Source organism: Mya arenaria, chromosome 7 (genome assembly GCF_026914265.1).
Source record: "Mya arenaria isolate MELC-2E11 chromosome 7, ASM2691426v1".
Classification (NCBI taxonomy): domain Eukaryota; kingdom Metazoa; phylum Mollusca; class Bivalvia; order Myida; family Myidae; genus Mya; species Mya arenaria.
The window spans coordinates 58,635,360-58,654,337 of NC_069128.1; the positions used below are offsets into that span (position 1 = coordinate 58,635,360).

At 37.1% G+C, this 18,978-nt stretch overlaps 1 protein-coding gene across 1 annotated transcript in view; it reads right to left on the reverse strand.

Annotated features, from left to right (window-relative positions):
- Window positions 1-1,174: 1,174 nt before the first annotated feature.
- Window positions 1,175-18,978, reverse strand: part of LOC128240369 (kalirin-like) — a 206,779-nt gene continuing 188,975 nt past the window's right edge. Inside the window, 13 exon segments of the mRNA XM_052956997.1 lie at window positions 1,175-4,644; window positions 5,332-5,467; window positions 5,641-5,820; window positions 6,535-6,710; window positions 7,490-7,628; window positions 8,210-8,410; window positions 9,698-9,782; window positions 10,151-10,346; window positions 10,931-11,131; window positions 11,479-11,694; window positions 13,725-13,857; window positions 13,969-14,107; window positions 14,537-14,621. Of these exon segments, the coding sequence (XP_052812957.1) occupies window positions 4,627-4,644; window positions 5,332-5,467; window positions 5,641-5,820; window positions 6,535-6,710; window positions 7,490-7,628; window positions 8,210-8,410; window positions 9,698-9,782; window positions 10,151-10,346; window positions 10,931-11,131; window positions 11,479-11,694; window positions 13,725-13,857; window positions 13,969-14,107; window positions 14,537-14,621 (1,905 nt within the window). The 3' untranslated portion in view covers window positions 1,175-4,626.

Below are 18,978 nucleotides of genomic sequence, written 5' to 3' on the forward strand. Positions count from 1 at the left end.
CTGCTAATGGAATGTTATATGGACTTGGGTTATTAGAAGCACATCTATCTATTATATTAGAGGTTGAATAATCCGTATATGATTTTGGTTGTATGCAGCGTTTGTTTGATTGTAATGTCAGATAAAGATCAGGATCCTCTTCCGGTACCATACCCCCTGCTAACTTGTATAGCATCACTAGTCGGTTGAATACACGACGGCCTGGTAGAGAGCTAAGTTCCAGTGTACTAAGCATTTCTGTTAAACAGCCTTCTTCCTTTGTCTTGTAATTGTTTAGGTTAACGCTAGCTCATAGGCGTTGATTTTTTCTTATTGAGATATAACAAGTGCAAAGAAGGCGGTTTTCCTTCATTCTAGTGGATAATGTTTCAGGATACGTCGAAGGAATCCAAGTTTAGAGTATATTTGCCTTTGTGTAGATATTTTCTATGTGGTTCGACCATGTAAAGTCATTTGATAAGTAATCCTATGTAAGAGTTTGAGTTCACGTGTTTCAGTTTTGTATTTGCAAGTCCCTAAAAGTTGATTTATTTACTTCTGACTCTAAGAAAATAACACTTTTTGCATTGAATAACATGCCTCCAAAGATTCGATCCTGTGATCGGACGCTCAATTGGTAAGTCATTCATATGGCAGAAAAGCATCAAGGACTGTTCCTTGTGGAACCCTGATGTCTACGTGTATTCTCCTTGAGTTTACTCCTTTCACGACGACATTCATGGACCGGTCTTTCAAGAATGATGATAGCTATGCCAGAAGATGGCCTTTCATTCCATAATACGACATCTTCTGCAAAGGGCGATCGTAGGGTACAGAGTCGAACGCCTGACTAAAATCAAGAATAGCGATATCTATTTGTTTCTTTTCAAAACAATTTAGTCGGTCATGTAAGGTACGAGCAGCTGTGTTTCATGAGTGAATCCAGATCTGAAAACATAGTTAAGTGATGTCAAAACAATATGCATTTCGAAGTGTTTCAATAGGTGGCTACAGATAATGTGTTTCAATATTCTGCCTGTTAAAGATGTTAGGCTCACTGTTCGAATGTTCTCAGCTGTTTGTTTGTCGCGCTTTTTGGACATAAGTTTAATGTAAACGTTTCTCCGATCTAGTTGAAGTTCGCCGCTGTTTAAAGGTGTGTCTGAATACACCTTTAATGACAATGATACCAGCATCTGAATCTGTTTTGTTTATTATTATAAATACAAGTCTATATACACAGTCAAGTACAAGCAAACAGTATTTGAACTAGCAATAAATAGTGAAAAAATACTTGCAAAGAGTCAATGTCGGAATCAAATACATTTTCATAAAGGCTATATTCATCAAGCGTTTATAGAAAATAAAAAGAAATGTCAATTTAAATACACAGCAGAAATGTGATAATGATATCAATGACAAAAATGCAAATTTACAAGTAAATATAATGAAACTTGTTTTTCACAGGAAAACTTTGTTTTAAATATTGTAATTACCACAAACTACATTTCTATATAAATTTAAATGATACATTCTAGAAAGTGTATCAGTGTCACAAATTATACATGTGTTCCCTCCGTAACCTTCTGTGGCTAGAACGTTGCTTTTTCGTTGAGAGCGATCTTCGGCTTTGTATCGTTGTATTGAAACTTTGCACCATAGCATGACCTAAAACTACTTGGACATGTTCGAGGTGGGGCTGAGCATTTTCTGTTCTTTTAATATTGTTTGTTTTGTCTTTTTTTTTGTCCTTTTTTTTACTTGTCAGCCAACTGCTTTAAGCAACGCACCCCATATTCATTCTAAATAGTTTGTACATTTATACTCTATTTAAATAGCTATATTGGCATCAAGTATATCTAAATGTTTAAGTCTTACCAACAGCGGAAAGGTAAATGATTTATCAATGAGAACACAAACAAAATACCGAGTTCTGGACAACCAGTATCACTAAATATGGGAATATTGTTTCTGTTATTTCTCTAACAATAAATGTAGGGCAGAATCCGTCAATATCATGATATCATTTCCTTCAACTATGATCAGAAAACTTAAACCAATGTTTTAAGTTCGATTGAAGACAGTTGATAGCTGATTTGAACCATATTTGGAATCGAACCCACGTCCTCTTGGGTGAGAGGCGGACACTTATATCACTAGACCTCTCTCAACCTAGTGAGGCTGGAACCCACGCCCTGTTGTGTGAAAAGCGAACACGACCACTTCACTTATCACCTCTGTGTCAGCGTTACCGTTAGTGGCTTGTGACACACTGCTGATTTATAAATGAATTCGTCTTCCAACACATTAATAAAAAAAATCAAGGCATAAATGTAAATTTCTTCAACACATTAATGTGTAATTATGCAACTTATTATTGTGTATTTTTAAACTGATAACTGTGTATTTTTTCAACACATAACGTTCTTTAACACATAATCAACGCATACTGTATATTTCTTTAACATATAACTGTATATTTTTTCAACACATAATTTATATATCTTTAATATTTAACTGTATATTACTTCAACACATTATTTATTTTTCTTTAACATATAACTGTATATTTCTCTAACACATACTGTACATTTCTTCAAAATATTCCTCTAAAATACCAAAATCCATAATTTAGGTATCTGTTCTATATTTATGTGAGAAATGCAGTATACAAGTGTCGCTTCAGCTGAAGGTATCCGATGTACAAAAGATATTTTGGTTTGATTATGCCATTGAGTGTAAGCCTGGACGTAACTCCACTAATAGTATAGCGTAACCTTAAATAAAAAAGTGTCGACGGTTATGAATGGTATCATGTCCGCCATCATGTAAATTAACATTGTTTAGAATTCATTTTGTATTTATCTCTAGGAGATTAGTACAAAGTCCCTTTATAAGTTTTGTCTCATTTGAAATATTATTCCCAACTGATTACCAATTTATAAAATAAATAATCGAAACTACATTACATATAAATATTTATGCAAAAGGTTACAGAAACATGCTCAGTAGCAAAACGTTTAAACATAAAACCGGTTAAGTGGCAATGGGCAAACGCCAAGTTTCGCCGTAGTGTCAAGTAATGGCAGTTTGTTTTTTGTGCTTTATTTCAACTGAAATCGGAAGTGATGTGGCCGCTTTTTCAATCTTTCAAGCTTGCAGTATTTGTATCAGTGTTATATTTACATATTCTTTCTCTACACATTAAAGGAACTAGACACCAGATGGTTCCAAAATCAGCAAACACAGTATGTCCTCAAAACAAGCCTGTTATTGTAAATACGAATTAGTCTTCAACAAGGGAGATAATTATATTGTGGTGACCGTTAAAAAGGAGTTCCATACGGGCATTTTATCTTCGCCCGTGGGCAAGATAAGAATATCTAGCATGGTTAAATTATTGGATCTACTTATCTGAGGTGGGAGAAACATGTGTCGTTAGCGATGCGATAATCAATAAGAAAGATTCAATGCGTTGAACACAACGATATCAATTATATGTAAGATGTTTACAATTTATTTTTTTCTTGCAATTGTATCATTTGGTGTTTAGTCCCTTTAAACCTTTTTCAGATAATACCAAAATAATATTGGCCCACCAGACATGTAAACGTCACATTATTGTACATCGAATACATAAAGCCCAGCGTCATGCAAGCACAATTGATAAATACATCATAGAATGAGTGTAAGCTTATGGCTTTGTTAGGAAGAAATACACTGTGAGTTTGAAAATAAATTGCAAAATGTTCAGTACAAAGGAAATAATCGGCGAAATAAATTATTTTGGGCGTTTAATACAAAACGTATGACAAGAAGGCTTAGTGTATGGGCGTCTCTTTAAAGAGAGTCGTACTTCAGTTAACATTTGCTTTGAGTGCATGAGCCTTGTTATAATTCAATCAAACTTAAAGCTAGGCCGTATTCAAAAGACTTTCTATTAATTATTACAAATTATTATATTTTCGGGCCTGCACTCACAATCCAAGTCATTGAAAGTATACACAAGCACTGAAGCACCTACAGCTCGAACAATCGGAATTATAAACGGATTTTAGCTTCACTTAAGGGGTCCAGTATGGTTTTGAAGAATATACACAAATCTAGCCCCAGTCTCTCGAAAATTCTCAAGCTTTTTTGAAAAAAACCCGAGTATAATGTGAACAAAAATCAAATACAATCTAGTTATTCCATATAATTGCTTTATTAATTATTTTAATTGTGCGAGTATTTCCTTTCATAACTTGATTATTAATGAAGAACAATCTGTAACAGTTGAGTACAGCTTTAAATGTGTGAGTTATTACTCATTGGCAAGATCATTTCTAGCCCTTAAACATATTTTGTGCATTTCTGTTTCTCCAAACAAGTCTATATACAGTAAAAATAATTCATAAGTTTAATTCTGACAGAGAAAAAAACATTTCATTGTTTTTCCCATGTTTCGCTGTTAAGTTGTAAAAAATGTCGAGATTAGTAAAGATAAATTACTTGAGTATGTTCGAGTCACTGGGACCTGGTCTTATACATGTTGAGGTAACGGAATAGGTGAGAAAAGGCTGCTGAAAGACACCTTATATACACACAAAGTCATTATAAAGAATTGAGATATATGTCTTTCGTCAGATGCACCAACGTCGCTTCTTATCAAGATGTGGCCAAAACCTGAAAAAAATAATAACCCATTATACTATTTTTACTAATAACAGTAACACATATATTTCTATAAATAGAAATAATTACCAATCATTATGTGTGGGTACCTTGCAGGGTAACAGCTAGGAAATTATTGCGTAGCGCGCGGAAAGTGCGTACCCGGATCGATGTTGCATAACCGAGTAGATATTGCTCCTTCTGACCAACATGACGTTACCGGGCCGATGCTGCTCATCCGATGTTACGTAACATTGGTCCGAAGTAGCGATATCGACCGTGGTACGTGCCGATATTTCATTTAAAAAATATTTTTTCGAAATTACTTTATGTGTCAATATCGGAAAAAAGTAATAAAATACGCTCATAACGCACCTTTCTGACTTTAATGGTTTAAAAAAATTCAGAACCCGCTGCCAACATTTTAAACCATAAAAATTGATTATAATAGAGGTGCGCTTGTCAAAAGGTGCACCCCTAAATCACGCCCCCTCTTATGTTAATTCCTGGGTCCGCCCATGAATATCGCTCTGCCAAACCAATACTACTCTCTAATTTCAAGTACACATTTTTAAAGCTCAATCAATTTTATTAGCAAAATACAACGGTCATGTGTACATTAAACCTATTTTTCAATCCAATCAAATCGACTTCAACTCGAATATCATTCCATTATTGATCCATTATTTATATTTTCACCAGGTGTCGCCTTCTGTCCAGGAAATGAGCAAGACGGGCGGTGGAGATAGGGCGGGGCCTAATCTGGTTGCTTCTGTGAAGCGCCGCCCTCTTCAGCCAGGCGGAGTCAAGACACGTATGCGCGGTGGGCCGCTTTCTAAAAACAAAACAAACGCTGTCCATGTGCATTGTGCTTACAGCTGTGTGCTATCCTTGTTTTGTAATATGGCATGGTCCCGTTAAACAAGACATATAGTTGATTGCTTTTATTAGGGTATCGTGGTCTATGAAAAATTACTGTCAAAATGTTCAAATACAACATTTACACACCCCATGTCATCTACAAGCAGCGTCTTTATAAACTCCTTTGCCTCAGCTGTGACGCCGGCGAAGAACTCGTCGGGAAAGCAAAAGTCGGTCCTCAGAATGTTCGAGCAAGTTTCTTCTTCGCTTTCGTCTAAAAACGGGGACACGCCGCTCAGCATGACGTACAGTACCACACCCACCGCCCTGAGGATACGGATAAAGGGTATTAACATTACAATATATATATCAATGTACGCGATTGATAGACAAGGCAGACATTTGTTCCTCAAAATGTTTGAGGAAGTCTTTTCTTCGCATTCGTCTAAGATCAGCAAGGCATACAGGACCACAAGTATTGTGTAACACTGTAAAGAACACATATTTCACATATGTCAACAGTATGCTGTAGCGATGTATAGTTTGATAAATCCCAGCAAAACACAAAGTAGTAAACTGTCAATCACAAGCAAACTCTAAATCTAAACACGCAAAAATGAAACAAGCATTATACAAATCAAGACTATAGGCGTTCTCCAGTACGCCCGGGCGAAGACATCCTTTAGGTTTCTCCAAACACGCACGTGCTTCAATCTTAAATTTTGGAGTACAAATCGAAGGCTAACAATTAAACACACCGAATATTTACGAAAGTAATGCTTCGATTAATGTTCTTACAATACTGTTTTCTTTATAAACTTCTCGTCAAGCCCATATCACACACTGAAACCAAAGAAATAAAATACCTTTTTCATATCGAAGGGCGTTCATTTAAAAGTTTTCAGTTACGCCCCTGAATACTGAACGTGAGTTTAAGCATAAACATGTCAAGGACCAATTTAAAACAGTATAAAAAAGTAGTACTACAAACAGTGATTATTGTTAATACTATGTAATAAGTTTTGTTCTTCATTTCCATACCATATATCTGACAGAAGACCGACGGGCGTGCCGGCGACTATTTCCGGTGCGAGGAACTCTGGGTCACCGGAAGCCGCGTGCACATAGTAGTTGTTGTAGATGTGCCGAGCGTCACCGAAGTCCGTCAGCTTCACCATTGCAACCGAGTTGCTGATGTCTAGTAGCAGGTTCTCCGGCTGGATAAAATAAGGTGCAAGTGAAGGTAAACGTGGAAAGAAATATATATATGCATTGCATGCCCAAATATGGATTACATATTTTGAACAACAGACTAAGTGATCTCAAAATTACAATGTTTATTTTGAAACACAGGCTGGTTTTGGATTGAATAATGTAGGTAAAATGTTGGTACTTCATAGCTTATTAGCGCATGTCATTAACCAAGGGAAACAATTGTATTGTGCTTTTGTCGATTTTACTAAAGTCTTCGATTATGTTGTCAGAAACAATCTTTGGTGAAAACTTATCAAGCTAGGATTACGATGTAAAAATATTTAACATTATTGAATCTATGTACTCTTCAGTTAAGTTAAGAGTAAATTATTGTAACAATTTGAATGGAACAAATGAATGTGTACTAGGCGTGAGGCAGGGAGAATGTTTATCGCCATTCTTGTTCACTATGTATTCATAAGATCTAGAGTCTATTTTCTGTGAAAAAGGTGTAAATCAATGGTATTGATATAGATTCATTTAAAATAAATATTTATTTATTATAAAGCTTTGCAAATAATGAGTTACACGAAAGTCTTCATCTGTTATCAGAGTATGTGACGTCTCGGAAGACGAATATCATTTTGTTTTATAATGCAGTTTATACACTGATCTAAGATGTTAATACCTAAATGGGCAATCCTGCAGTTATGCAGGTACTAAATGGCCTCTAGAAGCTGGTCAGTCAAGTCTGCAGTGTCATGATACGCATTCAGCTACTGTATTTACTATATCGCTATACCTTAATATCTAAGTGAGCAATCCTGCAGTTATGTAGGTACTGTATTGCCTCCAGAAGCTGGTTGGTAAAGTCCGCAGCGTGCAGCTCGTCAAAGTGGGAGGTAGTGCAGATGTACTCAAACAACCGGCCCTGTGGAAGCCTGAAAAACACACAGGGTTAAAGGTCATACCTTGCTAATAGTTTAAGCCCGGAATTATAGTTATTCGGGTTTTCCCAGCCTAATCCTCCGGTACAAATAGAATTAAACCGTTGTTATATACACACGTTACTTCGGACACAATAGAGTCATTGGACTGTTACATGAATTTCAATAGCTCGATATTCACCTTTTATTTGTACCGGCATGGGGAAACCCAGTTAAATTAATTCCGGGCTATATATATTCTTCGACCAACCCGCGGTACTCGAACTTGCGTCCGTTAGAAAAATTGCCCGGACTGTTTATAACATGTTTCAGTTTGTAATTTTTGTAATGATTTTCATTTCTTTTAACATGGTTACAAAGATAAGTGGTCTCATCACCGCGCATACATTGTACGTACGGATGTAAGAGTTTTATAAAAGTGAATCCATTGTTCGAGATCTATAGTGAAAGTAAACAATCCATTCAAATGATTTGTTTTGGTTAGCCAATACATGTATACGTTAAGAATACCAACGAAATATCTGACAATGACCTTCGGGTGTATATATATTCATATTTGTCATCAAAACACTCACAGCTGCATTATCAGAAGATAGTGGTCAGGCGTTTCGTACAAGTCATGCACGCGGACGATGCCCGGATGCTGCAGACTCTGTACGGTGTTGTATTCTGTCTCCACGAGCGCCTTGCACGTGCCGCGCTTCTTTATGTATTTGGCGGCAAAATGTTGGCCGGAGCAGTTCTGAGACGTTTTCTTAACAATTGAGAACCGACCCCTGGAGTTGAGAAAACATAATTTTGTGTTAGTTATTGAGCAAACGATCAATTATCGATCAAGAATAATAATTTTAAATGGTTCCATATTTACTTTCTCAGTGGCTATTTGCTCTAGCACTATCGATCGCTACGCAACGGTACGTAGCAGGGAGTGCCGCTCAACCGTGTTTCAGGTCGCTTGTTAGGTAAAGGAGCGTTCTCACAGAGCGCTATGTGTTTTTCTCTCCCTGCGCAATTTGACCCTGGCAATATCATACGCAGTGAACTCCCCTGATAAGCCGAATAGAACTCTGCAACCATGAGCCAGTATAGTTGGAGTTCAGCTACATTAACTTTATTAAATTCTTTTTAAAAAAAATTCTCTTTTTTTTTGCGGATAATTTTAATCCAAATTCAATTATTTAATTACCGATATGATGTATTCGTATGGTTACTTGATTTGCATAGCGGCAGTCATTTTTGTACTGTAAGTGAACTGCGAGATAGTGCGCCGGAATACAATACCGAAAAATGGAACAACAGAATTAGCAACACGTATGCAGTTATTGCTATACAGGTTAAAAACAAAGTAACATATGTCAGTTGCAGGCCCTTTCATGGCTGGTTTTAGTCTGATTATATTTTCTTGCACACCGGATAGGCATTTCCGGTGAATTCATCAGAGCTGGAAAAGTCCATCTGGCACCGCCCCCCCCCCCCCATGCCAGATGAGTCACGCGCTGTGACGTAATATTGTTTATTTCTTTTCTAATACACTTCTGTAGCCATAAACATGTGATTTTAATAGATTAGTTCCATAATCATAAATTTTACAGAAAAGTATCTTCAAAACAAAACAAATTAACCCTTAAAGGGCGTGATACTGAGGAAACTTCTTGACATATGCAGTGAATAAAAATACTGCGCGTCATGACGTCAGCAAAAATCATCGCACATGTTTTTTAATGAAATGTAAACAAAATGCGCTTTTTTATGTATTTTTAACAACAAAATGTAATTAAAGGTATGCTAGAAAAACTAAAGATTGTGTGTGTGTCGGCTAGCCTCGTTACCTGGCAACGCAGGTGCCCTCGGGTCGGATTTTTCTATCCAGAACGGAAACATATGACAATTATTATCAATCTTTCGCGAATGTCAACTAGATTACTATAGCGACAAATAAATGGTTAACACGAAGCAGTTCGCAAACGTTAATAGGTTATCTTACAACTGTAAAATGCCACCATAAAAATGATAAATAAAAATTACATGTCATCATGTGAAGGAGAGTTAGAAATCTTTCATACCTTTCCAGCTCCTCGAGTTCAGTGAAGTCATTCTCATATGTGGTTTTCCACGTGGTAAAGTTGCCGTCAGCGTTCTCCGTCAGTTCTAAAGATAAGTATGGAAGACCATTAGCGCATAAACAAACCGCTTCAATGCTTTATGAAGAATTATTATAACCTTTTTATGAAAGGATAATTGTGTTTATTTTGTGCGTGTGTTTTCCTCGTTTAATTAAAGGAGAAAATATTAAACTACTTATTATTGTACTTATAGTGCGATTCATTTTTTGAGTATAAACGCTGTTTTACAGTCCTTAAATGTATAATTACTTCCTTGTTGATATCGTGGCCAAGTAAAGAGATCACTCTAGGATGCTATAACTATTGACACCTAGTATATAAAATTTAACAATAATAAACACAAATTTCGTATTATCAATCAATTGCAACCAAACTCCATTGGACCAAAAGTACCTGACTCAGTTGGTATGGCGACGAAGTCGGAGGGGATGCTGTGGTCGCTCATACCGATTGTGTTATTGGCCCGAACCCTAAACTGGTATATGGCCCCAGGGGAGAGGTCTCCTATCACCTGGGATGTGGTGGGCACGTAGGGGATCCCAGCCTGCCAGTAATCCAGACCGACCTCATTAAACTCTATTGTGTAGCCCTGGAAGCAAACGAACATGGACATTTAGTATTACTAGTATATAAACAATGTTATAAACAATGTTATAAACAATGTTCACTTAAATGAGTTAAGTAACTGGAGGCCCACGAGTACCAATGCTCCACAAGCATGACATGTTTTGGTATTTTTCTTTCCAAAGCATGTTCATACTAGTAATAGGCAATATATTGAACCCACATTCAAAGGGAATCAATCCGTATACTATATTTTTACCAAGGGCAAATAGAGAGAAAAAACACAACCCTCTGTACAAGTTGCATCCCTTAGAGTATAGCTACATAATTTTGAAGGGCATACTCAAGTCATAGGAACTCATGGATATTAAGTACTATATAAGTTTGTTTGAAATAAATTAAACGTGCAAACTGTATGGCGTTTACAAGCAATCGATTACGGACGGACGCAAGGACGATGGCCACCGCATAAGCCTTTGGCCAGTAAAGCTAACAATGACCTACCTCAGCTGAAGTTGTTATCACATAACGAGTAATTCTGCAGGGAACGTTTAATACGAGCGTGATTCATGGGTACATAACTTAAAACTACAGTTAAGATCAGTGTACCTGTATCTGTCCGCAGGATACGGTGGAAGGCGGGCGCCACTCCAGGTGGACGGAAGTTCCCACCTGCGTCTTCATGTCCGGTTTGGAGGGAGGGTCGGGACGGTCCAGCACAGTGAGCGTCGCCCTGGTGACGACTCCGCCGATGTCGCTATTTGCAACGCACGTGTACTCCCCGCTGTCCGCCGCTGTCACCTGGGAGATCTGTAAACAGGAGAGGGGGACTTGAAATGCAGTACGTGTATAACGTATGTGGAAGTATATAGTTTTCTAATGTTTTGTGGGGGGGTTCGAAAAAAAAACAACATAATGATGGAACGATCATGATAGAAAGGGAATAACACAATGCACTTAACTTTTATTTATAATGCCGTTTACTTAAAAAATACAAAAAAACAACATTTATACCCATAGAAATGTCATTTTGTTTTTGGCGTAACAAATACCGTTTATTGACAAAAGTACTCCGGGAAATAACTGCTCCTGCTGCACAAGATACATTAAAAACGATAATCGCACAACAGATTGTAAAACTTTGCTCGTCCATATACCTGCAGAGTAACAACGCCATCTTCCCTGTACGCCGTGATTGTCCGGTGGTCCGGTACCACAGAAATGTTGCTGTTAAACGTCCAGGTGACGTTAGGGCGCGGGCGACCGCATATCCGACATGTGAACACGGCGCTCTCACCCGCCTGAACTGTAAAACTGGACAGGGGAGTCACCACGCTGGGAGACATCTCAAACAAGAACTCCTGACTGCCCGCCTGCAAGACAAACAATGTTTGGCTATATTTCAATAACTGGATTTTTTTTTATTTCAACTGCGAACGTCACTTATAACAGTATGTAGTTTACGTGAATACAGTATGTGTATTAAGTGACTACAGTATGTGTGTTAAGTGACTACAGTATGTGTGTAAAGTGACTACAGTATGTGTAAAGTGACTACAGTATGTGTATAGCTTGACTTTAGTATGTGTATAACGTGACTACAGTATGTGTGTAAAGTGACTAAAGTATGTTTGTAACGTGACTACAGTATGTGTATAACGTGACTCAGTACGTGTGTTAAGTGACTACAGTGTGTATGTAAAGTGACTACAGTATGTATGTAAAGTGACTACAGTATGTATGTCAAGTGACTCAGTTTGTGTGTAAAATGACTACAGTATGTGTATAACGTGACTACAGTATGTGTGTAAAGTGACTAAAGTATGTTTGTAACGTGACTACAGTATGTGTATAACGTGACTACAGTATGTGTATAACGTGACTCAGTACGTGTGTTAAGTGACTACAGTGTGTATGTAAAGTGACTACAGTATGTATGTAAAGTGACTCAGTTTGTGTGTAAAATGACTACATTATGTGTATAACGTGACTACAGTATGTATGTAAAGTGACTACAGTATGTTTGTAACGTGACTACAGTATGTGTATAACGTGACTACAGTATGTATGTAAAGTGACTACAGTATGTATGTAAAGTGACTACAGTATGTATGTAAAGTGACTACAGTATGTATGTAAAGTGACTCAGTTTGTGTGTAAAGTGACTACAGTATGTGTGTAAAGTGACTACAGTATGTATGTAACGTGACTACAGTATGTGTATAACGTGACTACAGTATGTGTATAACGTGACTACAGTATGTGTATAACGTGACTACAGTATGTGTATAACGTGACTACAGTATGTGTGTTAAGTGACTATAGTATGTGTGTAAAGTGACTACAGTATGTGTGTAAAGAGACTACAGTATGTATGTAAAGTGACTACAGTATGTAGGTAAAGTGACTTCAGTATGTTTGTAACGTGACAACAGTATGTGTATAACGTGACTGCAGTATGTTTGTAACGTAACTACAGTATGTTTGTAACGTGACTACAGTATGTATGTAACGTGACTACAGTATGTAGGTAAAGTGACTACAATATGTATGTAACGTGACTATAGTATGTGTATAACGTGACTACAGTATGTATGTAACGTGACTACAGTATGTGTGTAAAGTGACTACAGTATGTATGTAAAGTGACTTCAATTTGTATGTAAAGTGACTCAGTTTGTGTGTAAAGTGACTACAGTATGTATGTAAAAGGACTACAGTATGTATGTAAAGTGACTCAGTTTGTGTGTAAAGTGACTGCAGTATGTATGTAAAGTGACTCAGTTTGTGTGTAAAGTGACTGCAGTATGTATGTAAAGTGACTGCAGTATGTATGTAAAGTGACTCAGTTTGTGTGTAAAGTGACTGCAGTATGTATGTAAAGTGACTACAGTATGTATGTAAAGTGACTACAGTATGTTTGTAAAGTGACTACAGTATGTATGTAAAGTGACTACAGTATGTATGTAAAGTGACTACAGTATGTATGTAAAGTGACTACAGTATGTATGTAAAGTGACTACAGTATGTATGTAAAGTGACTACAGTATGTATGTAAAGTGACTACAGTATGTATGTAAAGTGACTACAGTATGTATGTAAAGTGACTACAGTATGTATGTAAAGTGACTGCAGTATGTATGTAAAGTGACTACAGAGTTCGTTGAGGGTATGTCATCAGATAATATACAACATGTCACAATATAATGTGAAGCACGTGTTCAGCTTTGTGTACATGACTACACCACTCTGTGTATAACGTGTCATATAATGTGCACCACTAGACCAGAAAATTGTATAACATTACCACAGTAGTGTATCACGTTACAAACAATGTGTGTACCATGCGCCACATGTTGTGTTCCATGCAATTACAAAATGTGTTTCACGTGACCACGGTTACCTTGTTTCTGCTATCCTTGGTGAGGGGCAGAGTTTTGCTCCGGCTCTCAAAGCTGCTCATCCCGTTCCATTCAAACCTGTCCAGGGAGGCGGGCGGCGTCCGGAGTTGCTTGAACAACTGCCATGTGTTCCGTCTGCAAAATATATGGATTGCAAGGTTGGTACCGTCAAGGAATGATCTATATGTTGGTGTAATCAATGAAACATATAATGAACGCAAATGATTACAAATAAATTTTACTTACTTGAACGAGGGATCCCCTTCCTTGGGTCCGATAACGTATAAAGGCACGACCCCCTCGGCGGCCGGCGAAACGTCATTGGCTGGCCGGTGTATCAGGAACATGTTGTACTGGTTCGTTCCTAGCACGTGAACTGTCTCACCTTGACAACGGGGGATAATAAAGTTTTTTTGATAACAATTGGTGTAGGTAGTATTCGAATCAAGTAGTTTGTAATATAGGTTAGACATCAGTGGTCGGATGAACACATCATTAATATAACTGAACAAATTATCACAGTCAGGTAGTTGCGACGTCTCAATAGTAATGTTTTATAAATAAATAATTTATTTTGTGCCTTAGTTTGTGTAATTATGGGCCTTGAAAACATCTTCAATGACCGGGGAAGCTTATTGAGGCATTTTGGTCAACATCAAGAGACAGATATTAAACCAAATTGTAAAATGTTGACCTAACACATATTAGTGAACACAATTGACAAACGTTGGTGTTGTGATCGCGTATACGTTGACGAATTTTTATATTTACGCCGCGGATACATTGACGCTGACGTATAGATAACGTGTCCCACCTTTATTGACGGAGATCTCGTCCTCTCTGATGGCGTTGTAGGTGAACAAGACGCGCCCAACGGCGATCGTTCCAGATTCTATCAGCTATAGCGGAGAAATACAAAAATGAATAACCACATAAATAAGGCATGACATCAGTAAGCAGTTGACGCGCTTGCGGGGTTGTACACAGTAAATGTATACGAACAGCAGGCGGCAACGACGATTGTGAACGATTCTGGTGTCAGCTATGGGAAGTTGTAGAAATAGAAGACATTGTATGAATAGGAGACTTTATTGCAAGCAAATGCTTTGCTTCTTATATTTTATCAAAGGATGTTATTCAAATAAATGCAAGAGTGATGGTACATTGTATATCAGGTTGTATTTACCTTTATTATCAACACAATGTTTTCCTCCAATGCACTATATACACATGCTAGACATTCTTAAAACTTTTCATTACATGTAAATAGTTCTAACTGACCTATAAAGTGACAAGATGCTTGTGGTACAACAACGACCCGCGCAATCACTGTTTCTTAGAAAACACAGGATTTGTCTTGTCACTAATTACTTATAAGGTCAGATCAATTTAAGATTAGATCCGATCAGATAAGATTCTTTTTATTACCAATAAGACCGAGTACGGCAATTTAGAAATCGACCCAATCACTAGTCATATGTATACCTTGCTCTGGTACGGAGTCAGAGCGACAGTTTGTTTAACAGTTAAATCCAAAGTGTAGTAATTTTCTCTTTGAACAGATATGTTGGTGGAAGGTGGCAATTGGTGGGTTCATTGCTCTGTGTTTAGTTCTATATGTTGGAGGAGGCAATTGGTGGTACATTGCTCTGTGTTCAGTTCTATATGTTGAAGAGGGCAATTTATCAAAAATAAATATCGGTGTACAGTTCTGGTTGTCGAAGAAGGCAGTTTTGTATGTGGAAAATGCGAATTCGGGGATTTAATTATATGTGAATAATTCTGTATCGTATTACAAGGAGGCAATTTGAGGATATACTGAACTATCTCCATAGCACAGTGGTCTCCCCTGACAAGCAGAGAAGGTAGAGTATAGGGAAGTAGCTGCTGTGTGTAGTTAGATCATGCAGGTCGACATCATGCACCGCATACATCATGGTGCATACATCATGCACCGCATACATCATGTGACTGTTCATAAATCATAATGAATTCCCAAATGAACATCCGTAATTTTAAACACTTTGTTTACTCGCTGCATAAAGTTAAGTGTAAGATATAGTTTTGTGTTAATATGAAATAAATTGCATATAACAATAGGTCAACGTAGTTGTTAAGGGTTTATTTTTGCATCCTACAAAAATGCATTCTGTATAGTCACGTGTTATTTTTGCGCGAAAGTTAAATCACCCAGGCGTTAGTTTCATTAAATGAGTATCGGGCAATGGTAAATTGTCGCGGCTTTGTTCGTACATGTATGTTATAAACGCAAATACAATGGATTAATGTGTGTACCAAATAATGGAAAAGCACTGAAACATCAACGTTGATGGTACTTTTAGTCAAGTAAGAATCAAGAACGGGACCGAAAGTGGCACAGTATTATGTCCAGGGGACCGAAACTGGCACAGTATTATGTCCAGGGGACCGAAACTGGCACAGTATTGTGTCCAGGGGACCGAAACTGGCACAGTATTATGTCCAGGGGACCGAAACTCACACAGTATTATGTCCAGAGGACCGAAACTGACACAGTATTATGTCCAGGAGACCGAAACTGACAGTATTATGTCCAGGGGACCGAAACTGGCACAGTAGTATGTCCAGGGGACCGAAACTGGCACAGTAGTATGTCCAGGGGACCGAAACTGGCACAGTATTATGTCCAGGGTTTCATTTCAATAAATAATCTTAATTTAAAAATCAACAAATTGTTGCTATTAAGATAATAAGAATAACCTAAGGTATGTTTATATAGTACACATTCACTGTGGTGACCTCGTTAAGTTTTTTTTTCATTTATAATGATCAATAAAAGATTGTACATTTTGGTTCTAAATTTGCTTAGTTGTATAACATATTAAAGGAAGAACGTTAATGCTTCATTTGTATTTGAATATTGCCAAATAACAATTTTGATTGTGCACTGAATAATAGTCAATACGAATTGTGTTTAAATAGGCATCCTTTTTTAATTCTGGTTCATGGCGTAAACTTAAAACAGCAGCCTTAACTGTCAATCATAGTCATTTCGCGCATGCGCAGAGGGCAGAGCTTTCTATGTAAAAAAGACGAGTGTACCAAGTCACGTTGACCGACAAAAACTGCTCTATGAAAATAAATGCTGTATTCACTGTCAGATCTGCTTGACAAGGAGCTTTAGCAAATGGGGTAAATCCTCGATTGTCATTGGCCCACATTGGTATAGGCCTGTGTATATAGTTGTCCAAGCCGTATCATGTTAAAAAAGAAGGAGCAGTTGGTACGTTAGAATATGACGTGCAGGGCATACAAAAGAACATGATACAATGATTTCTCTTGTATATATTTCAAAAAAGTTTAGGTTCTGGGCCTCAAACAACCGTCATCTTCGACCCACCATTTAAACAAGAAACATGCGGTTATCAACCTGTTATTTTAATATCTACTATAAAACAGAAATAAGACAATGTGAGTAGATAACAGGTGTCTTTGTAGGAAGAAAAATAATGTCAAAAGGAGGTTGTTGTCAAAGCTGTTTCGATAAAAGAAAAGTAATGATGTAGATCACAGCTATCTTTATAGGGGAAAATAATATTAAAGGGCAATTTAGGTAGATCACAGCTATCTTGATAGGAGGTAAGTAATATTAAAGGGCAATTTAGGTAGATCACAGCTATCTTGATAGGAGGAGAGTGATATTAAAGGGCAATTTAGGTAGATCACAGCTATCTTGATAGGAGGTAAGTAATATTAAAGGGCAATTAAGGTAGATCACAGCTATCTTGATAGGAGGAAAGTAATATTAAAGGGCAATTTAGGTAGATCACAGCTATCTTGATAGGAGGAAAGTAATATTAAAGGGCAATTTAGGTAGATCACAGCTATCTTGATATGATGAAAGTAATGTTAAAGGGCAATTTAGGTAGATCACAGCTATCTTGATAGGAGGTAAGTAATATTAAAGGGCAATTAAGGTAGATCACAGCTATCTTGATAGGAGGTAAGTAATATTAAAGGGCAATTTAGGTAGATCACAGCTATCTTGATAGGAGGAAAGTAATATTAAAGGGCAATTAAGGTAGATCACAGCTATCTTGATAGGAGGTAAGTAATATTAAAGGGCAATTAAGGTAGATCACAGCTATCTTGATAGGAGGTAAGTAATATTAAAGGGCAATTAAGGTAGATCATATTAAAGGGCAACTAAGGTAGATCACAGCTATCTTGATAGGAGGTAAGTAATGTTAAAGGGCAATTTAGGTAGATCACAGCTATCTTGATATGATGAAAGTAATGTTAAAGGGCAATGAAGGTAGATCACAGCTATCTTGATAGGAGGTTAGTAATATTAAAGGGCAATTTAGGTAGATCACAGCTATCTTGATATGATGAAAGTAATATTAAAGGGCAATTAAGGTCGACCACAGCTATCTTGATAGGAGGTAAATAGTATTAAAGGGCAATTAAGGTAGATCACAGCTATCTTGATAGGAGGTAAGTAATATTAAAGGGCAATTTAGGTAGATCACAGCTATCTTGATAGGAGGAAAGTAATATTAAAGGGCAATTTAGGTAGATCACAGCTATCTTGATAGGAGGAAAGTAATATTAAAGGGCAATTTAGGTAGATCACAGCTATCTTGATAGGAGGTAAGTAATATTAAAGGGCAATTTAGGTAGATCACAGCTATCTTGATAGGAGGAAAGTAATATTAAAGGGCAATTAAGGTAGATCACAGCTATCTTGATAGGAGGAAAGTAATATTAAAGGGCAATTAAGGTAGATCACAGCTATCTTGATAGGAGGAAAGTAATATTAAAGGGCAACTAAGGTAGATCACAGCTATCTTGATAGGAGGAAAGTAATATTAAAGGGCAATTAAGGTAGATCACAGCTATCTAGATAGGAGGTAAGTAATATTAAAGGGCAATTAAGGTAGATCACAGCTATCTTGATAGGAGGAGAGTGATATTAAAGGGCAATTTAGGTAGATCACAGCTATCTTGATAGGAGGAAAGTAATATTAAAGGGCAATTTAGGTAGATCACAGCTATCTTGATAGGAGGAAAGTAATATTAAAGGGCAATTTAGGTAGATCACAGCTATCTTGATAGGAGGTAAGTAATATTAAAGGGCAATTTAGGTAGATCACAGCTATCTTGATAGGAGGTAAGTAATATTTAAGGGCAATTTAGGTAGATCACAGCTATCTTGATAGGAGGTAAGTAATATTAAAGGGCAATTTAGGTAGATCACAGCTATCTTGATAGGAG